Raw genomic sequence first — 23,697 nt, forward strand, 5'->3', positions numbered from 1 at the left:
TAGATAGGGAGGTTGGTAATGACCAGCAGATGACCCCTATTGATTTTGAGGTCAGTATGTCGAAGGTCAAGGTCACAGTGACCAGGAACAGTGAAATGGTTTCCAGGCAATAACTCAAGAACGCTTGGGCCAAGCGTCAGGAAAATTGATAGTTAGGTTGGCCAAGACTAGCAGATGACCCCTATTGATTTTGAGGTCATTAGGTCAAAGTTCAAGGTTTACATTGGCCAGGAACAGTTAAATGGTTTCTGATCTTCTTGTCCAAAACCATAGGGCCTAGGGCTTTGATATTTGGTATGTAGCAAAATCTAGTGGTCCTCTACCAAGATTGTTCAGATTATTTCCCTGGGGTCAAATATGGCCCCACCTCTAGGGTCACATGGTTTATATAGACTTATATAGGAAAAAACTTTGAAAAACCTCTTGTCCAAAACCACAGGGCCTAGGGCTTTGATATTTTGTATATGACATCATCTAGTGGTCCTCTACTAAGATTATTCAAATTATTCCCCTAGGATCAAATATGGCTCTGCCGTGGGGGTCACATGGTTTACATATACTTATATAGGGAAAAACTTTGAAAATCTTCTTGTCCAAACCACAAAGACTATGGCTTTGGTAATTTGTAATGTAGCATCAGTTAGTGGTTCTCTACTAAGTTTGTTCAAGTTATCCCTCTTGGGTCAAATATGGCCCCGCCCCAGAGATCATATGGTTAATATAGACTTATACAGGGAAAAACTTAGAATCTTCATGTCCATAACATACATCATTCAAATTTGGACCACATGTATAGTATTGAGTGGCAAGATGAACCTTGACATGAGTTGACCTTGATCTTGACCTAGTGATCTACTTTCACATTTCTGTACCTACAGCCTTCAAATTTGGATCACATGCATAGGTTTGTGTACTGAAAAAGACTTTGACCTTGTTATTGACCTAGTGACCTACTTTCACATTTTTGAAGGTACAGGCTTCAAATTTGGACCACATGCATAGTTATTTGTTCCAAAATAAAATTTGACCTTGATTTTGACCTAGTGACCTACTTTCACATTTCTCAAGCTACAGCCTTCAAATTTGAACCACAAGCATAGTTTTGTGTACTGAAATGAACTTTGATCTTAAGATTGACCTAGTGACCTACTTTCACATTTCTGAAGGTACAGGCTTCAAATTTGGACCACTTGCATAGTTTTGTGTTCCGAAATGGAATTTGTGTTTACAGTGAGCATATAATTTCTGTTCCTTGTGCAATTACTGAATGCATCAAGGGGGGCATTTCGTGTTCGACGAGCTCTTGTTCAAGTAGATAGATGGTTTAGTGCATGTTTAATGCTCCTTTCCAATTAGACTATAGTGGTATTGAGTTGTGACATTGTCCCTGATTTTGTTAGCACGTACACACCTGTAAGTTTGTGGCCCAGTTAATATATTTTTTGGCTGTTATTTTTGTTACAACTAAACTTCACACACTTGTTACTGTGATGAACTGACTTACATTGCACAGGTACCAGAACTCTGTTTTGCTATTTTTTTTCTTTCTCTTTTTTTTTTTTTTACAAAATTATGCACTTTTTCAACTTAGCAATTTTTAAAGTTTTTGTATGTAAGCTGGTATCTCAATACCCACTAATGCGAATGAATTGAAACTTCACTCAGTTGTTCACTACAAGGAATAAGATAGTGTACTTCTTATGTAATTGCTTTCATTTATTTCTTTATTTATTATTTTGTGACAAGGCATTTGAATAGCCCATTGTTGCTGTCATGTTGAATGTTATTGAAAAATATCTTCCAATCTTTGTTATTTAATTCTTCATGCTTCAAAAATCATTGTGTTTTGAGACTAGGAGTATTTTCCTTGGTTCTATTGTTATGATTATTCATTTAATTGTGAGTTCCTTTCTTGAATTCTGGGTTTTTCAAATTGTCAAGTAATGGTTTTCCTAGGAATGGTAAGTGCTAGACAATGAAATAAGTGAAGAGTATGCTTGTTTGAATAGTATTACCACATAGCAAAGTTCAGTTAGTTACATCTTAGAAAATATTTTGTTTTTATTTCTACAATATTATTTAATGATTACATGCAGTAGTGATTTCTGAACCTTTGAGATATAATACCAACTCGAAGGATTTTTAGCTATATTTTGGGGTGTTCCATTTTTGATGAGCCTGCTTGCGGAAGCGAAGACATAGTTGTCCAGATGGCTGTATGTGCGTGCGTCCATGTGTGCATCCCTGCATCCGGACCATGACATGCATGGAGCATCTTTTTTCTTTGGCGTAAATGTTCACCTCTATGAGACGGAGTGTATACGCAAACCTCGGGTCCCTATCTCAAGGGTCAAGGTCATACTTGGGGTCAAAGGTCATTTTAGAGCTTGTCCGGGTTGTAACTTTGCCATGCATAAAGCAATCTGTTTTTTAAAGTTTGGCATAAATGTTTGCCTCAGTGAGTGTTGCGTGCAACTCCCAGACCCCAACAGGCTGGACATGGGCATCTAGTTATATCCACTTGTTCCAGTTCAATATTTGAACTATTGTGATACAATGTTTTATGTAGGGAGATAGTGATATGATTGTAACAATAATTGAGCCGCACCATGAGAAAACCAACATAGTTCGTTTGCGACCAGCATGGATACAGACCAGCCTGCTGTTCGCTTCCAAAGCCTATTGCAATTAGAGAAATTGTTAGTGAACAGCATGGATCCTGACCAGACTGTGCGGATGTGCAGGCTGGTCTGGATCCATGCTGGTCGCAAATGCATTATGTTGGTTTTCTCATGGTGCGGCTCATATGTTGACCATTCAGTTGATCATGTTCTGCACTGTTTGCTATTGAGTCATTAAACTTTCAGTAAACACCCCTTTGAATAATAAGTGGTACTGCCCAAATTGAATGATGGACCAGTCCATTGTAGAAATTTAGCAGGGTAAAGGTTAAACAAAGTTTCATTTAGCATTGTATCATAAGTTAAAAGATACGTTAGTGTCAAGAGAGATAACTGTTCACATTACTGAAGAGAACTTTGTTAAGGCATCTTCTTTTTGTGTATGATATGATAATTATCTTGTTATATATGTTTAACTTAACATTGAACAGTCTTCACGATAGATTTTGACAATATACTTACCCCTTTAAACAGAAAAATAGAGAATGATAAACATTTACTTGCCAGGAATTTCAAGCTGTCTAATTTTGAATGAATAAAAAATCCAAGTCAGATTCCTTTTAACTGTTTTTATTTCTTGTTAAAAGTAACAATAGGATATTTCAGATGTGTCAAGTTGTCATAAAACAAAAATGAAAAGACAAAATAATTCAGATGTTGCAAGTCGGATGATAACTTATGTTTAAGAGAAAAGAAAAAGCTCAGGCAATTGCAAATTTACCATTTATTAGCATATAAGACTGCAGAAGATTGTAAGTATGATGTTATACAAGGATGTTTGACCCCTAATCACGGACTTTGAACTGAGCAGCATCTCATCAGGCCTCGATCCTCATGCTGTAGTTAGCACATTTTAGATTCTTTAATTAGTACATGTACATGTAATATCTGTTCTGAATTATTAGACGAACACACTAGATACATCACTAAACAATCATGATCATTTTGCTATAATAGAGATCGCAACAAATATTTGAATACAGTTACATTATATGAATATTTAAATTTGAGTTATTGAAAATGTTGATAACTTTTTTACTTTCTCACACAAAAATGTATTGAAAGCTAACCTTGGGAGCTTTCATCCATCTTCTGTGGACTTAATCAGCCAACTGATCTTCTTTACATTGACTGGGAATTAGGATTAACACCACCCAAGGTGATGTTAATGCTGTGTCCCATATGTGCGGTAACTGGAAACGGCCCCTGTTCCTGTTCAGTGCAGGCTTGTATGCTCTGATGTACACCGCCTCCTTGACCCCCCTTTCAAACCAAGAGGGTTTCTGGTCAAGAATACGCATGGATTCCAATGAGATAGCGTGACCTGGGCTGTCTTGGTGTATGTGGCGTGATATCTCACTACTACTTACTAGAACTAGATCATCTTATGTTCCATGAATCTTGCTTACAGTGTTCGTTCCATTCCACCTATGTAGTACTTGTTACATTGAAACTTTTCATTTCCTTCACATTTGATATGGTAAACTGGGCCGCTGATATCTTGTTTACTTGTTTTATCCTTTGGTTTTACAAGGATTTGTCTAAGAGTACTATGTGGTTTAAAACACACATTTATCTTGTGTTTATTGAAAATTCTCTTCAGATGTTCTGTCTTTCCTTTCATGTATGGCAGGATGACACTGCCCTTTGGTACTTTTCTATCTGATGTTCTCCTTCTACTTTGGGCTTTCTTCTTCAATGAATATTTCTAAACTTTGTTAATTGCCCATCTTGGGTAATTGCACACATTTAGGGCTTTATTCACATGTTTTATTTCAGCCTTTAGGTCTCTAGGATCTGAGGTCATCACTATCGCTCTTTGGTGTAAAGTTCTTATAACTCCCAAGTTTGTGTTCTTCTGTGTGCGCTAAAATCTAGATACTGATCTGTACGTGTTTTCAAATGACCATCACCGAGTCTTATAGTGTTCGTATCTAGAAATGCCAAAGTCCCGTTGTCTTCCTTCTCTATGGTGAACTTAATATCCTTAATGTCAAGGTTAGCTTTCAATACATTTTTGTGTGAGAAAGTAAAAAAGTTACAAACATTTTCAATAATGACTGAAACCACACAATTTTCAATCAAATAAAATTTGAGTTATTTTGTTTATCAGCTGATTACTTAATATTGGAATAGTCTTTCTGAAGATTGACCGAATATTCAAATACCAAAAATGTTATTTGTTGCCATCCCTATGCTTTTTTCTTCAGTTGAAGTAGCTAGTAACTCCTGACCAGAGTGAAACTTCAAACACTAAAGTCTTGTTTACTATGAAGAACTGACATGCAGTGCACAGTTTCCACAGTTATGTTTTGCTTATTAACAAAAGTTCTGTCCCTTTTTCGACTAAGCAATGTTTCGTTGTTTTTGTATTTGACATTAATTCTTTGGTTTTATATTTCAAAGATAAAATAAATGAGAAATTGTTTTTATAGATCTATTTTGCATAAACAGAAATGATTTCAGTTTTTAAAGGGATACAGGCACAATAGTGGATGAAAATAAAAATCCCTTCAATTATTGTTGAATCTATGTTTCTTATACTTTACTGACATACTTCACTAAAATAGATTGTTTCTTACTTCAATGACATAAGTGCACAATTACACTTATTTTGCTTATCTGATCCACTTTCACCATGTAACACAGTGATAGCAAATAATCATTTTGTTTACTTTCTCTTTTTTGGATAGGAAATTCAAATGATTCTTAGAAAATCTAATTTTTGTTTATATGTTTATATCATAATTAGTTGGTATTTACTACTTTAGCAAATCTTGTAACAGCAGAATGTTTTATTCTTTAAGTTTTTGCCTGAATGACTTTGTTAATTCATTTTTCAGCAGATATTGATTGGTTGAACATTATTTTGTTATTGTTTTTGATGGAACTTTTATTATTATTTGCTCAGCTTTGTTTACTTAGTCAGCAAATTGTTGTTATTCACAATTTAAACAATTGCTTTGTGTATTAGATTTGACCATAATTATTTTGTTTGTAACAGTACTAGTCATTTATTTACAGAAGTTCTAAGTATTGTTTGCTTCTGCATCTGTTGTTTACAGTTACATGTTTACAAAATGAACAACTGCCTTGGTAGCCTAGTGGTAGAGCGACCACTTAGAGTGCGGGAGGTTGTAGGTTCGATCCCTGGCTGCGTCATACCAAAGACGTAGAAAATGGTACTAGTAGCTTCCTCGCTTGGCTCTCAGCATTAAGAGGATAGTGCTAGGACTGGTCAGCCCAGTGTCAGTATAATGTGACTGGGTGGGGTATCATGCCACATGTCTACGGTGTGATATTCCAGTGAAGCAGCACTATAAAGTTGGGAATTGTGCCCACTGCTACAAGTAGACATTGTCATTTATATGACTGAAAAATTGTTGAAAAAGACGTTAAACCCAAACACAAGCACACTTAACGAACATTTTGATTGACATGTTTTTGAAATTGTATGAATCCTTCGAAATATTTGTAAACATGTTATTGTGATGGAATTCTTGAAAAAGGTATAAATACTCAGGAAAATTTGAATGAAGAGGAGGGAATAAAAAAAAAGACTAGAATCAAGAGATCAAATTTAGAGGAAAGGAAAATGTTTTAAGGAATGGGAGAAGAATAATTGAACAATAACAGATCGAGTTATAGAGAACGTGTTAAGGAGTAATTGGGAGACTCGGAAGGGGTTGGAGTGGTTAGGTTAATGTAAAATAGAACATTTTGGCTTAGAAGAAATTACTTAAGTTTGGCATGGGACAGAATCTGATTAAGAAGCTGATGTATTAATACCTGGATAGAGTCTTAGTATAGTTCATGTTTTAAATGAATCTTAGTGTGTTAAAAAAACTGCTGAATTTCTATGCAACCTACAAAGAGGCATGTAGTGTACAGAAAGGTTAGGGAAAGATATGAATATGCTATAAAATGACATATTTCTCTATTCTTCTCAACTGCAATTCAATTTTTACTGGGGCAATGTACAATAATAAAAATTTTCAGGTTCAGATTATTGAGTGGATGGAGGGCCTCTCTGGCCAAGTTGTTAAAGTCGCTGACTTCTAGTTACTTGGCTCTCACTGATGTGGGTTCTAGCCTCACTCTCTTCTTCATGTGAGGAAGCCATTCAACTGGTCTACGGAAGGTCGGTGGTTCTGCCCAGGTGTTCTAGCCTCACTCTCTTCTTCATGTGAGGAAGCCATTCAACTGGTCTACGGAAGGTCCGTGGTTCTGCCCAGGTGTTCTAGCCTCACTCTCTTCTTCATGTGAGGAAGCCATCCAACTGGTCTACGGAAGGTCGGTGGTTCTGCCCAGGTGTTCTAGCCTCACTCTCTTCTACATGTGAGGAAGCCATCCAACTGGTCTACGGTAGGTCGGTGGTTCTGCCCAGGTGTTCTAGCCTCACTCTCTTCTTCATGTGAGGAAGCCATTCAACTGGTCTACGGAAGGTCGGTGGTTCTGCCCAGGTGTTCTAGCCTTACTCTCTTCTTCATGTGAGGAAGCCATTCAACTGGTCTACGGAAGGTCGGTGGTTCTGCCAGGTGTTCTAGCCTTACTCTCTTCTTCATGTGAGGAAGCCATTCAACTGGTCTACGGAAGGTCGGTGGTTCTGCCCAGGTGTTCTAGCCTTACTCTCTTCTTCATGTGAGGAAGCCATTCAACTGGTCTACGGAAGGTCGGTGGTTCTGCCCAGGTGTTCTAGCCTTACTCTCTTCTTCATGTGAGGAAGCCATCCAACTGGTCTACGGAAGGTCGGTGGTTCTGCCCAGGTGTTCTAGCCTCACTCTCTTCTTCATGTGAGGAAGCCATTCAACTGGTCTACGGAAGGTCGGTGGTTCTGCCCAGGTGTTCTAGCCTCACTCTCTTCTTCATGTGAGGAAGCCATCCAACTGGTCTACGGAAGGTCGGTGGTTCTGCCCAGGTGTTCTAGCCTCACTCTCTTCTTCATGTGAGGAAGCCATTCAACTGGTTTACGGAAGGTCGGTGGTTCTGCCCAGGTGTTCTAGCCTCACTCTCTTCTTCATGTGAGGAAGCCATTCAACTGGTTTACGGAAGGTCGGTGGTTCTGCCCAGGTGTTCTAGCCTCACTCTCTTCTTCATGTGAGGAAGCCATCCAACTGGTCTACGGAAGGTCGGTGGTTCTACCCAGGTGTTCTAGCCTCACTCTCTTCTTCATGTGAGGAAGCCATTCAACTGGTCTACGGAAGGTCCGTGGTTCTGCCCAGGTGTTCTAGCCTCACTCTCTTCTTCATGTGAGGAAGCCATCCAACTGGTTTACGGAAGGTCGGTGGTTCTACCCAGGTGTTCTAGCCTCACTCTCTTCTTCATGTGAGGAAGCCATCCAACTGGTTTACGGAAGGTCGGTGGTTCTACCCAGGTGTTCTAGCCTCACTCTCTTCTTCATGTGAGGAAGCCATTCAACTGGTTTACGGAAGGTCGGTGGTTCTGCCCAGGTGTTCTAGCCTTACTCTCTTCTTCATGTGAGGAAGCCATCCAACTGGTCTACGGTAGGTCGGTGGTTCTGCCCAGGTGTTCTAGCCTCACTCTCTTCTACATGTGAGGAAGACATCCAACTGGTCTATCGAAGGTCGGTGGTTCTGCACAGGTGTTCTAGCCTCACTCTCTTCTTCATGTGAGGAAGCCATCCAACTGGTCTACGGAAGGTCGGTGGTTCTACCCAGGTGTTCTAGCCTCACTCTCTTCTTCATGTGAGGAAGCCATCCAACTGGTTTACGGAAGGTCGGTGGTTCTACCCAGGTGCCATCCCGTCATATAGTGACTATCATAGCAAGTTTTATTTTGATGAAACAGCCTTGACTGAGTAATTTAGTATAAATCATGGATATAAGTCTTGGAAAAAATAACTCAGTATCCCTTTAAGCTTTTAAATCAGTTTGATCATGCTCGGCTATGAAGAAATTTGTAGATTATATTTTGATAATTGTTTCAGTTTTGGATAGATCAGAGAAAATTGTCCTTTTAGGACAGTTCAGAGAAAATTGTCATAAGCATTTCGCGTTATGCATTTTGATCGCCTCCGTCTTGAGATGATAAGATACATTTTGTTATATTTATTTCTGTTTTTGTTGTTGTTTTAGCCTATAACGAATGTAAGTTAGTGTGTATTTTGTACTTTATGTTAAACACCATGGTAACAGCTCATGGCCTTATTCTAAAAAATACATACATTGTAACACTTGTGCACATGTACATTATAAAATGCAAAATATTTTACAATAATAGATTTGATGCATCGTAAATATCTATTTTTCACTTATATTATCTAACATTTATGCTCATAGGCAGTACTTAATATGTGTATCAGTTGAAAAAAGAACAAATTTCACAAAATTCAATTTTGTCATATTTAGAATAAAGAGTCTTGGCTGATAGTTGGACTTCTTGTTTCCAAAGAAACACGATTTCAACAAAGTTGGCACGTTTGCATCGCTCATGTTTGCATTGTACATGTTTGCATCGTACATGTTTGCATCGTACATGTTTGCATGGCACTGCTTTCTTGCATTACATCAGCACACACAGAAAAGTAATGATTTAATGATATTATTAGATAGTTAAATATCAATTATTTAACTCAAAATAGTTAGTACTGTGAAAAAGATTTGAACCTTGGTCAGACACAGTTGATTGGAAGTGTTTTCTATCACATAAGGAAGTCATACATCACATTGAGTTGGAGTCTTCTTCCATCATAAAATGGAATGTTTTTTTCATGACATTAGTTCTTTGGTGAAAAAGTTGTGGTTTCTTAGGTCAAGGTCTACATCTCTGTTACTACAAATAGGAAATTTAAAAACTGCTCTAATTTCGTTTAATAATGAGACATGTAGACCAAACTTGGTACAAATTTAGTTTGTAATAGGTTTCTATGAAATATTCTGTGGTACAACCTTTCAGTTTTGGATACCAGTTTCATTGAATTAGCATTTTATTCTATCTGTTTGGATCAGGCATGCTAAAACTGATGTGAGTTTTCAAGCCTATTCCTAGGTTGAAATAAATTGGCTATAGCTACCTATCATTGGTCTAGATGAATTGGCTATAGCTATCTATCCTTTATCTAGATAAATTGACTATAGCTACCTATCCTTCGTCTAAATAAATTGGTCATACTACCTATCTATGGTCTAAATAAATCGTCTATAGCTACCTTTCCTTGCTCTAAATAAAACTTCTATCCTTTGCTATCCATGGTCTAAATAAATTGGCTATAGCTACCTATCCTTCGTCTAAATAAATTGGTCATACTACCTATCTATGGTCTAAATAAATCGTCTATAGCTACCTTTCCTTGCTCTAAATAAAACTTCTATCCTTTGCTGTCCATGATCTAAATAAATTGGCTATAGCTACTTATCCTTGGTCGAAACGAATTGGCTATAGCTACATATCCTTGGTCGAAACAAATTGGCTATAGCTACATATCCTTGGTCGAAACAGACTGGCTATAGCTATCTATCTTTGGTCTAGATAAATTGGCTATAGCTACATATCCTTGGTCTAGATAAATTGGCTATAGCTACCTATCCTTGGTCGAAACATATTGGCTATAGCTACCAATCCTTGATCTAAACTAATTGGCTATAGCTACCTATCCTTGATCTAAACAAATTGGCAATAGCTACCTATCCTTTTTCGAAACAAATTGTCTATAGCTACCTATCCTTGGTCAAAACAAATTTGCTATAGCTACCTATCCTTGGTCGAAACAAATTTACTATAGCTACCTATCCTTGATCTAAACAAATTGGCTATAGCTACCTATCCTTGGTCGAAACAAATTGGCTATAGCTACCAATCCATGTAATAAACTTGCAAAGATATTAATGAATGTTGGGCACTGTGTGGTGTGGCTGTGACATGTCAAGAGAGGACATCAGTGATAAGACAGACACTAGTACCTTTCATACAACAGCAGTATGAAGTTTGTTTCAAAGTAACAACAATACTACTATTTATTTTATGCTCTTCAGTGAAATACTGATATTTATCAGTGAAATAAAATTGATATTTTCACTGTTTCAAACAGTGAAAATATCATTTTTATTTTTCACTGGTACGGAACTACACTTGAATGCGAAAGAATATGAATTATAAATAATAGAAAATTCCATGCAAAATATACTTCAGTAAAGATATAGATGTATAACAATACTACCAGTATCATAAATATTTACATTCTATCATAACAAAGTGTAACAGTAATTAGGAAACATAATAGAACTATTTACAGTTTTTCTACAAAGACATTCTGACGTCACGACATTATGACGTCATGATGGGATGCATGTGACGTTGCACGGACAAACTGAATATAATTTGGTTAAAAACATTAAAAATGCATAAAATAAATAGAAAATTTGTTTGTTTCAGTGTAAGATCGAAATATATTTCACTCGTGAACACCATAATTTACATTTTCATTCATGGCTGCGCCACTCGTGAAAATATTGCATTATAGTGTTCACTCGATGAAATATATTTTGATCTTACATTAAAACAAACAAATATCCTCTATAGTATAATACTACTTCACCTACTACTACTAATAATAAGAGAAAGTGAAATTGACACGGGGCCAATCTTCATTGCTGGTTTCATATATATACATATTGGTACACAAACATTAGATACAAGAAAACAAGATAAAAATATGTAAAGAGATAAAGTATGTAAGGAAAATGTTATATTTTACACATCATTTTTTTGTGAATTAGACAGGAAGAAAACTCGTTATTTTCACATGCTTTTTAAAATTACATCAAATCATACTAATAGATATGTGTGAGTTGAAGTGTTAAAATGAAGCTCTTAACTTGGTGTGTTGTCATACGAGATTTGTTTTAGGGTGCTTATAAGGTTAGATATTCTCTGATTCTATCTATAACTATGCCTCCCTTCCATGATGTGGGGGTGTTGTATTGTTTACCCTGATTGGTCTATGGAAGTTTTTGTCTACATTGGTAAAAACTTCATAATTCATTATGATGAAGGCCTGTGGTCAATAGATGAATCATACTGATTTAGGGGTTGGTAGGTCAAAATTCAAGGTCTCCGTGTCCTTGAGACTGAAAGCACTTTCAGATAGATAACTGGAGAACACCTGAGCCTAGAGTAGTCAGTATTTGAAGGAGGACTGCATTTGGTCACTGGATGACCCCTGTTCCTGGGGTCAGTAGGTCAAAGTACAGGTGACATAGTGACTGAAAATGGTAAGGAGGTTTCTGATCAGTAACTTAAGAATTTTTATTCAGTCAGTAAATTTTCAGTGAACACCCATTTGAGTAATAAATGGTATTGCCCAAATTGAATGACAGACAAGTCCATTTTAGAAATTTAGCAGGGTAAGGGTTAATGATATATAGCCTGAGAATGTTTGGATCAGTGGCCATCAAACTTTATAGCAGGATTGTCTCGGGTCATTAGATGACCCCCGCCACCCACCCACGCCTACCTGTTGTTTTTGGTCATTAGGTCAAAGTTACAGCTGAAAATTACACAGCAGTTTACCAGCTCTGCCAGGCAGCCACAGGGTGTATGTGCTTTACAAACAGCTGTGTTTTTCACAAGACTTAACATTTGCATCATCCTGCATCATAGATAATATTCAGCAAGATAAGGCTGTAATGATTGAGACTGCAATTTCATAACCTGAACAGACTTGATTAAACCATATCTGCTATTATTTTGCTTGGTTGCATTCTAATTTGTATGCTACCTTAGGTTTATCTAATAGATTTAATTATCTCATAGTTCAACCTTCTAAGTTCTCAGAAACAGCCAGACATATGGTTTTTGGCTTTTTAAAAGCAATATTTGTACAGTCAGTACCATAAATATGGAAATTTTCATATACATTAATTATTTTTACAGCCGTATATTTGTGTTGTTAAGGACCTCCACCTCTGATTTTTATTGTGTCCATTGAAAGCCAGATGGGCTTATCAGCAGGATTTGTCCTTATACTGATTGGCATGCCCTGCTAGCTCTTTATGGACAAAATTGTTTCAACAAAAAGGGTTTTATAATATAGCTTGTGCAGTTGTGCACCTGGTGTTTTGTTTGGGATTTCACACAGGTAGACTAGAGTTATGGTCCTTGACTTAGAAAAAAAAGTACATATAAAGGTGCTTAAAAGTTCGTTTTGGATATATCTCAGAAAAGACTTCTCCTAGAGTCATGAAATCATGTACAGTGACAGACACCTATAATCTATGGACACAGATCAAGTTGATAAAGTCTGTTTTCAATTTTTAATTTAAACTGTTGCTAATATTGTCCAAACTGTATAGATCTGTGTTTGTTGTAGACATTTTACATTTATCTTTTATTCCAGCTCCACAGTTTGTTGGGTCATTTGATGATGAGGAAAAAGTTCTGTTTTTCTTCCGTGAGACGTCAGTAGAATACACTTTCAGCAAAAATAAAATCTTTTCAAGAGTTGGAAAAGTCTGCAAGGTGTGGTTAATTTGCATGTTTAATATGAACACAATTTAGGTTAAGTAACACTGGTCAGTAAGCCTAAGGGTTCGTCCTAAATTCGTATGTAAGATGGTATCTCAGTACCCACCTATTAGAATGGTTTAACCCTTACCATGCCGGACACAGTTGATTCTGCCTTTGCGAACGGTGTAGATCATGATCAGCCTGCACATCTGTGCAGTCTGATCATGATCTGCACTGTTCGCAATTCAGTAGTATCTTTTTTGGTAAGCACCACTTTAAACAGTTCATGGTACTGTCCAGATTGAAAGATGGACAAGTTCTTTATAGTAATTTAGCATGGTAAGGGTTAAAACTTCAAACACCTTTTCACTGTGATGATCTGACATGCAGTTCTAAGGTAGCATATCTTTAGTTAACATTTTTACAAAATTATGACCTTTTTAAAACTTTTGTATACATTTATTTTTTTAGCTTCCTTTAGTGACAAGGCTTGTTGTTGTCCTCTGTTAGCTCATATTTTATACAATGTGTATGTAAGAGATTTTTAAACAATGTATGCAGATTGCTTTATTTGACTGTTTTACTAATTTGATATTTTCTTTTGTAGCAAGACCTTGGAAATCGAGTGCAGGGATTGGATATCGTATTGTGGTTATCATTCCAGAAGGCAAGACTTCTCTGCTCTGGGTTTGACGATATTTGTAAGTTTGTCTCTTAGTTTCACCTGAAGATACGAAGGAAATAGGAGAGTGTTTTCAAAAATATTTATTTTTGACTGCAACTTTTTAGTGTTGGTACATGTTGGACTGATGCAAAGTTTGAAAACCTTGTTTTCATGGAATTTCCACGTTTCCATGGAATTTCCACGTTTATTGTTTTACTTTTATTTTAATTAAGTAAAGAAGGAAATTCAAATGACAAGACTGTTGACTAGCATATTTTGTCTCTTGCCCAGAGAGTAATTTACATGTCATATTCTTTTTCTTGGTGATGACACTTTGTAGCTCACGTAAGCAAAAAATGAGCTATTATGATCAGCTGATGTTGTGTGTCTTCAACAGTTTATCAGAATGTTTGTCTCTATGAAAATGTGGAAAAATGAAAAGTGACATGCCCAAGGTCAAAATCTAGGTGTCACTAGGTTAAATCGTAGCAAAAGCTTGTTAAAGTTTTTATTTGATCTTCATAATGCTTGTTAAAGGGGCTTCCATGGCTGAGTGGTTAAGGTCGCTAACTTCAAATCATTTGCCCCTCATCGATGTGGGTTCAAGCCTCACTCAGGGCATTGAATTCTTCATGTGAGGAAGCCATCCAGCTGGCTTACGGAACATCTGTGGTTCTACCCAGGTGCCCGCTCGTGATGAAATAATGCACGGAGGAGCACCTGGGGTCTTCCTCCACCATCAAAGCCCGAAAGTTGCCATACCACCTATAATTGTGTTAATGCTATGTTAAATTCAACAAAATAAATACATATGACATGTTAAAATTTGTTTAAAATCTATAACTTTGTAACTTGGTTACTTGGGTGAAAAACTAGGTCACTAAGTCAAGTCACTGAAAAAAACTTGTTGAATTATATGACTGATTTACAAAATAAGAACAAACATTGTCATGATGTTTGTCTCTATAAAATCTGCTATAGTATCCTTGATGACCCTATATAAAGTTTGTTCAAATTTATAATTCCAGTTTGTCAAAAAACAAGGCTATCTGTGATGGTAGTCGATTTTTCATATGAGCCGTGCCATGGGAAAACCAACATAGTGGGTATGCGACCAGCATGGATCCAGACCAGCCTGCGCATCCGCGCAGTCTGGTCAGGCTCCATGCTGTTCGCTTTTAAAGCCTATTGGAATTGGAGAAACTGTTAGCGAACAGCATGGATCCTGACCAGACTGCGCGGATGCGCAGGCTGGTCTGGATCCATGCTGGTCGCAAAGCCACTATGTTGGTTTTCCCATGGCACGGCTCATATATGTAACAGTATTTCCTAAAAGCTTATATTGGATACTTTTAAAAAATCTTCTTGTCAGTAAACATTGGCTAAATTTCAAAACAATTTCACATTTATTTTCCATGCTTGACCCTCTACCGAAATTGTTAACTCAGTTGAGCGATCTAGGATAATCACGTCCCTCCTTTGATAGAAATAAACAGAAGATAGGATTTTTGTATTTTGTTTGGGCTAAGGTCTGTTATTGTTCAATATGGTGTATTATATAACTTACAATGCATTACATGCCTTTTGATATTTCCCTTGACAGATGGTGTTTACCAGACTGGTGACCAGTTCTATGCATTGTTTTATAAACACGGGTAAGGACCTTTATTTTTACTAGCCATTCCATTCTAGGAACCTCATATTTTTATATGCCCATCTCTGAAAAAGTGGGGAGTATTATGTGAACACTTTTGGCGGGCGGTCAGCGTCCAAAGCATATCCGCTCTCTAAGTTCATCCTATCTTCACCAAACTTGCTGACAATGTTTGTGGGCATAACATCTCTGCCAAGTTCGATAACCACCCAAATTGCCCTAGGCACTCTTAGATTATGGCCCTTGATTACTAAAAAAACTGCGAATTTAGCCTTGGCCGCCCTTTAAGTCGAACAGTTTTCATCCCATCTTCACCAAATTTGGTGACAATGTTTTTGGGCATAATTATAAATAGCTCAGCCAAGTTGAATAACCCAATTTGCCCCAGGTACTCTTGGATTATGGCCCTTGAATTTACGTTTCTGAATATTTAGACAGGCGTATTTTGTGACAGTCTGGCACTCTTAACTTGTAGAACCTAATAAATGTTGACTAATATTTAACAATGGATAGGGAAAGGACAACCATAGGCTTATAAGTTTTTTGTCCAATTCACTGAATTTACTTATTAGTAATTTCATTTCAAGCATTTGTACACAAAAAGGGAGAAATAACTAACCTGTTTTTTTTTCTCCCTCTGGTTAGTTTATTTCTTTCCAAGTTGCTGTATGCAAAAAGGGGAGAAAAAACTAACCTGAATAATAGCTGGTGAAGGAGGAAGAAACTGACTTGCTGGTTCTTTTTCCCCTATTTGTACTATAAAAATCTAAAATAGGAATTTTACTTGTTCATTGGGATTAAATATTGTGGATTGAATCAACCAAAAATAATCCAAAAAAAATTAGTCCCCCAACAGATACTGAATTTTTCGTAGTATATATTCCCATAATGAAACGCAGCTTGACAAGGATATAAATATATAAATTCATTTCTAGAATTGAGGGAGGGGCCTCTGTGGCTGATTAGTTAAGGTCCCTGACTTCAAGTCACTTACCCCTCACCAATGTGGGTTTGAACCTCATTTGGGGCATTGAATTCTTCATGTGAGGAAGCCATCCAGCTGGCTTACAGAAGGTCGATGGTTCTACCCAGGTGCCCGCCTGTAATGAAATAATGCACTGAGGGGCACCTGGGGTCTTCCTCCACCATCAAAGCTGGAAAGTCCCCATATGACCTATCATTGTGTCAGTGCGATGTTAAAACCAACAAAAAAGCAAAAAAATTTTGGGTTGCTGCCTTTTGTGCGTTTTTATGGTTGTTTAAATCTATGAAATTAAATGGAAAGGAACAAAGAATATATATATTTTCTGTATATTTTCTATTTAAACTTTGGAACAGATGGATTTAAGCCAGTTTTAGCCTAAAACATGAATTTTTTTGACAACTAAAATAATTTATTTGACAATAACAGAGAATACAGAGGTGATCTGGGTGTGTCTGCTATATGTGTGTACAGAAAGTCTGATATCGAGGAAGTGTTTGCTGGAAAATTCCTGCAACGAGTAGATGGTAATTGGGTTACTGTACCAGAAACTAACAAACAAGATCCAAGGCTACTTATGCGTAACGTAAGTATTCTGTTATGGCAACCAACTTGAAACGACAATCAGCAAATTATATATCGTATGCTCTTTCAGCATTCTGATTTTTTTTTCACAGAAATCCATGAGCGTGTTAAGCTACATTTACGATCGAAGAATGCTGAATTTCCTTATTAGCATATGTAATAATTAACCAAGAAGTAGCCGGGTGTCATTACAGGTCAACTACCTTAAAACCAGCAATCCAACTTACATGGTTAAACGTTAGAAATGTATTGAGACTGAATGCATGGGTTAGACTCTGAGGATTCATTCTGCAGGCATTTGTGACTTTAGTTTCTATAAGCATCCCTGTAACAGTAAAATCCCAGTTATTCTGTCATGGTCAGACCAACTTTGACATGTATTCTTCTTCAGTTTAAAACATTTGCTACCGCTATGTAATAAGTGAAGATTATAATCATCGTCCATTGTTTTCAGAAACACGTGCAACATATTTACGAGTCTTATATCCAATGCAAATTTTACTAGAGCATTGTGCAGTTTATTTTAGATGGAACAAATCGAGTGCAAAAAAAGCACTTTCAGACATGATCATTTTGCAGTTCAGTTGTGTCTTGAACAAATTTCTTCAAGTATTTCAATACATAATCTTTGGTAATTCTTAATGTTACGAAATCTGTATTTCTACAGTTTTTTACTTTGCATAGTATTTGTAGAAGTTTGCTTTAACAGTCCAAATGGTAATACAGATACACTTTGTTTTGTAGTGTACACTTCATAGAGATAATCCACAAATCTTTAAAAACAATGCATCTGCATACCATTTGATGGCAGAGGGTGTTGAGCCAGTATATGGCGAGCCAATTTACTACAAGGCTGGTGTTCAGTTCATTAACATTGCAGTCAGCGACACCATAACAAAGTCACAGATAACAGGCAAAAATATCTTTTTAGCCTCAGGTATGTGAATAAGCAAAAGGCTTTAGTTTATACATAATTTATTTTAGGTCAGTTGTGAAGGAAGTTCTACAACATATATTAATCACTCTTGACACCTCATTCCTGATGGTATCCATCGCCACGAGGGTATGAGAGAAGAGGCCAGTTTCCTTTGTAATGCTGAGCGCCAAGCAAGGGAGCTACTGGTACCATTTTTCACCTCTTTGGTATGACGCGGCTGGGGATCGAACCCACGACCTCCCGCACTCGAAGCGGATGCTCTACCACTAGGCTATCGAGGCGGTTCCATCAAAGCCTTTTTCAATCAAAAGGCTTTGATGGAACTATTAGAATAGGTTGATGATCTGGTACCCTTCGTCTGTTGTCCATCATTCATATTTTTATATACTGATAAACATCTCTTCCACTGAAACTGCTGGTAAGAATTACATGAAACTTGGTCTGTGGTATCTTAGCACAGGGAGTGGGTAAGCTAAAGGTAGAAAAATCTGAAAACAACATTCTCTTGAATTGATTGATTGATTTTCACCAAGGTTCTTCAAACAGTTATGCTTGACCCCTTAGGGGCTGCGAGAGCTGAAAATAGAAGAAAAAACCATTCAACTAACTTCCTTACGATCTTTATCAAACTTGGTCAGTAGCACTTTTGTATGGACCTTTTATATGGTTTTGCTTGAATACTTTTAGCTTCAACTAAATAGAACTTCTCATAAACTGCTTGATGTCACTTTCCATGATACTTAATGCCATACTAGAAGATCAAATGAGCAATTTGGCCTCTATAACAAGACAGTGTGCTTTGTGCAAGACCCAGATTCCAAAATCAATTGCTTTTTGGTCTGTTCTATTAGGTATATCACATTTATTCACATGACATGGTATATACATTCACCATAATCAGACAATGTGACAATTTCAAGATTCAGAGCTCCAAGGTCAAGTTCATACTTAAAAGTAAGATTTTATGCCATATGTAATGTTTACATATCAGTTTCCATATATAAGACATTTCATAAGGCCTAATGAGTTATTGAGTAGTTATGTGCTCTTAATTACATATCATCGGGAGTTGTTATTCATATATCACAGCACTTCGTGTTTAAAGCTGATGTACATTATGTTGGGTCTCTGTGACCCTGACCATGAACTTGCCATTGACAAACAGTATGCAGGTGATGGATGTAGGATTATTATAGCCTTCTTGTATAATCAAGCAAAAGCTGCATTTGTGAGGTTGTAAATTCATAAAATGACTTTTATGTTATTTTACAGATGAAGGGGAAGTGTATTCCCTATTTATGAAAACTTCAGATGCAACTTCATATATGATAGAGAAGAATCCTGTGGTATATAGACCATTTGGTCCAGATAAAAACAGGAGAAATGCCATCTGGAATATGAAATTTCTGGTTTGTATTCACAATTATCTTTGATTGTTTTATAAATGTTTTAAAGTAGCTTCTCCCATAGGGGCCTCTGTGGCTGAGTGGTTAAGGTCCCTGACTTCAAATCCCTTGCCCCTCATCTATGTGGGTTTGAGCCTCACTCAGGGCATTGAATTCTTCATGTGAGGAAGCCATCCAGCTAGCTTACGGAAGGTCAAAGGTTCTACCCAGGTGCCGGCTTGTGATGAAATAATGCACGGAGGGGCACCTGGGGTCTTCCTCCATCGTCAAAGCTGGAAAGTCGCCATATGACCTATAATTGTGTCGGTGCGATGTTAAACCCAACAAAAAAAAATGAAAATAAAAAAGAAAAGCTTCTCCCATTCAGTGTATGAGTAAAATTTCTATTGTTCATTTTAAAAATGATGTAAGTTTCTTTCCATGTAAGATTAAATATTTGTAGTAAGTGAACAGCAGGTGATTTTATTAGTGATGGAAATACGAGTGAAAATGTTTGGTATAGTGTTCACAAGTAAGACATTTAATTAAAAGTATTTGATCTTAATGTATTTCTTGTGTTTTCAATTGTTTTATACAAATTTTACCCATTTTATTTTGATTAAAGCAAAAGATTTATTTGATATGGTGTACACTTAATGATATGCCTTTGTCTGTCTTAATGTTTGTCAGAATTTTTGTTTTACGTAGCTTAGCATTTAACCTAAGGTCATATTCACCCCAGCCCCCACCCCCACCCCTCTCAGGCAAACAATGGGAAATACTTTATGATGGCACAGGTAGAATCTATCGGTCCATCATATTCCTTGTCCTTAGCAAAATTCAAAAGCCATTCAAGGTAGATGGAGATTAGTCGATATTTTTTATTGTGTCCCGAAACTTAGGGAAAATTTGGGTATACTTACAACTCTCGGAATAGGTAAAGCCACAAACTCCAAAAATAGATTCAAATATTGAAGGGGAAAAAAACAAAGATTTTTTTGTTCAAATATGGGTCAGTAAATCTGCTTAATTGAGTATTGAGTATCTGAGTATTGATATACTCCTGTCTGTGTGTCTGTCACAAAGCTTGTCCGCACTCTAAGTCGAACATTTCTCATCCGATCTTCACCAAACTTGAACAAAATGTGTTTGACCACAAGTCCTCATCCAAATTTGATAACTAGCCAAATTGGCCTAGGCACTTCGGAATTATGGCCCTTGAATATAATTACCAACACTGCCGATACAGCATTGTAGACTGGTTACTCTAACATGTGAATACCAATAGGCCACAAACAGTATACAAAGACAGACTTACTATTCAGATGATTAGGCAGTTGTGGGAGACATGCGCTTTTCTCAAAAGCACCTCTAGTTCCATATTTGATTTTTTTCAGGATCAGTCATTAGTACTAGGAACAGATTATGAAGTGAAGAGGCTGACTATAAAGAATCTTTGCGAACAAATACAAGAAATGAATGTATGCATTCTAAATACTATGTGTAAATGGAACAGGTGTAATGGAGGTTCTTGTGTTAAAGCTGAGTAAGTTTATTTATTTGGCATGTTTATTGAGTTTCAGTAATACTTATTCTTATATGCTTTTCTCTGTTAAAACACTCTTACGCTACAATGATGTCACCTTAATGTGCGGTGACATCAGTGTTTATGTTGCGACCAAGAAAGAGAGTTACTATATATTATCTACTGTTTTAGATTAAGGACATACAAATAATTTCACTCGGGCTACGCCTTCGTGAAATTATTACGCTTGACATATAACAGCCCATCGTGCATAAATAGTGTTAAAACAAGCTTTTGCTATAAATTATTTCTTAATTGATACACCACCAACCTAAGATGGATGGGGTGGGGGGCTATATTGGAATCACTTTGTCAGTTCCTGTCCAGTCCATCCCTAATTGTTATTAGCTCAATTGAACTTTGTTCTGGGTTAGCTATTAGTATAGGTGGACGGCATTACATCCATTGTCTATCCTCAACATTTTTAGCTCGACTTTTCGAAGAAAATGTAGAGCTATTGCACTCGCCCCGGCGTCGGTGTCTGCATCGGCGTCTGCGTTGGTTAAAGTTTTTGATAATGTCAAATATCTCTATTACTATCAAAGCTATTGACTTGAAACTTAAAGTAGATATTTACTATCAAAGTCTACACCAGGAGAAACAATTCCCATAACTCTGGGTTGAATTTTGACAGAATTATGCCCCTTTTTAACTTAGAATTTTTGGTTAAAGTTTTTGATAAAGTCAAATATCTCTGTTACTGTCAAAGCTATTGACTTGAAACTTAAAATACTTATTTACCATCAAAATCTACACCAGAAGAAACAATCCCCATAACTCTGATTGAATTTTGACAGAATTATGCCCCTTTTTAACTTAGAATTTTTTGTTAAAATTTTTGATAAAGTCAAATATCTCTGTTACTATCAAAGCTTTTTACTTGAAACTTAAAATGCTTATTTACCATCAAAGTGTACACCAGGAGAAACAATCCCCATAACTCTGATTTGAATTTTGACAGAATTATGCCCCTTTTTAACTTAGAATTTTTTGTTAAAATTTTTGATAAAGTCAAATATCTCTGTTACTATCAAAGCTTTTTACTTGAAACTTAAAATGCTTATTTACCATCAAAGTTTACACCAGGAGAAACAATCCCCATAACTCTGATTTGAATTTTGACAGAATTATGCCCCTTTTTAACTTAGAATTTTTTGTTAAAATTTTTGATAAAGTCAAATATCTCTGTTACTATTAAAGCTTTTGACTTGAAACTCAAAATAGTTATTTTCTATCAAAGTCTGCACCAGGAGACACAATTCCCATAACTCTGTTTGAATTTTGACAGAATTATGTCCCTTTTTAACTTAGAATTTTTTTACTGGCAAAGCTTTTTCAGAGTCAAGCACTGAGAAAAGTCGAGCAGGCTGTCTTATGGACAGCTCTTGTTACCTAAACATTTTCTCCTTTGCAACTACTGGTTAGATTTACACAAGACTTCGATCAGTAATATCCTGGCATGGAGTTCTATATGAAGTTTGTCCAAATGATTCACTTTGGCCCCTTCTAGAGGCCGCCAGAGCTATTGTTATCGTTTTTTTCAGTGAATGTTTTTTTTTTATATGTATATATTGCTAACAGAGTTTTGTTTAGATTTGTTGTGAAACACTGGAGATTGGCTGAAACCTTTAACCTGCAATTTAAATGATCTAAAAATAGCACCAAAACGTGCCAGAGGTTCAGCTGTGGAACTATGTTATACCTCTGATACAGGATAGTCAATACACACTTGTCAGATGTGATAGAAATGTTCATAATTATATTCTTACCATTATTTTGGTAGAATTGTTCATCTGAAAAGTTCTTACTTGTACTGACAATTAGGTTAAGAAAAATAATGTTAAAAAAACCACACACAAGCGAATATCTTAAAATGTATCAAGTGCTCCGAGAAAAGGAACAAGTATAAATGATCAGCCATGTGATTTTCAGACAAAGCTCAAACATCACCAAAATCTGATTGACCTCTGGCCATTTGTCCATCCAACCTGTCATGTTCTCTGAGCCAACTATTTGTCTGCCTTGCCGAAAATTTGACTCACTTTAGCAATACATTGAAAGCTTGTTGATTATGATAAACAAACTTTTCATTTATATTGAAATTTAATCATATACAATATATTTACAATTGATACAATATGTTTACAATAAGTTTTCATACACAGTATTTTTTTCGATGAGATACAATATGTTTGCAATAGGGTACATAATGATAACACTTGTATAAAATATGCTTACAATTTGTTGTTTTTTTCCAGTGCTATTGTTACCTGCGGTTCGTCTAGCTTTGACTGGACCATGATAGACAATGAAGATGTCATTATCTCTATAAAAAATGAAATTACAGAACAAGGTAAGTAGTTATTTCTATATCATCATCGTCAACATCATTATCAGCATTATCAACTTCACTGTGGTCTAGGGGTTAAGGTCGCTGACTGCAAATAATTTGCCCCTCGCCTGTGTGGGTTCGAGCCTCACTTGGGACGTTGAATTCTTCATGTGAGGAAGCCATCCAGCTGGCTTATGAAAGGTTGGTGATTCTACCCAGGTGCCAGCCCATGGGACGGGCACCTGGGGTCTTCCTCCACTACCAAAGCTGGAATTCTTGTCTGGGCTGTAACTCTGTCATCCTTAAAGAGATTTTACATTAACTTGGTATAAATGTTCACCATAATGGGACGATATGTCATGCACAAGACCCAGACCACTGGCTTCAAGTTCAAGGTCACACTTAGATGTCAAAGGTCAACAGGGTCT

At 36.6% G+C, this 23,697-nt stretch overlaps 1 protein-coding gene across 1 annotated transcript in view; it reads left to right on the forward strand.

The window, feature by feature from the left end:
• The window catches only part of LOC123522976 (semaphorin-2A-like), a 58,479-nt gene that overhangs the window by 18,738 nt on the left and 16,044 nt on the right, over window positions 1-23,697 (forward strand). The window contains exons 7-14 of the mRNA XM_053549453.1: window positions 13,036-13,157; window positions 13,753-13,846; window positions 15,413-15,464; window positions 16,875-17,031; window positions 17,775-17,967; window positions 19,240-19,376; window positions 20,750-20,898; window positions 23,196-23,290. Coding sequence (XP_053405428.1) covers window positions 13,036-13,157; window positions 13,753-13,846; window positions 15,413-15,464; window positions 16,875-17,031; window positions 17,775-17,967; window positions 19,240-19,376; window positions 20,750-20,898; window positions 23,196-23,290 — 999 coding nt within the window. The remainder of the gene's footprint in view (window positions 1-13,035; window positions 13,158-13,752; window positions 13,847-15,412; window positions 15,465-16,874; window positions 17,032-17,774; window positions 17,968-19,239; window positions 19,377-20,749; window positions 20,899-23,195; window positions 23,291-23,697) is intronic.

The sequence above is a fragment of the Mercenaria mercenaria genome, chromosome 8 (genome assembly GCF_021730395.1).
Source record: "Mercenaria mercenaria strain notata chromosome 8, MADL_Memer_1, whole genome shotgun sequence".
Lineage (NCBI taxonomy): Eukaryota > Metazoa > Mollusca > Bivalvia > Venerida > Veneridae > Mercenaria > Mercenaria mercenaria.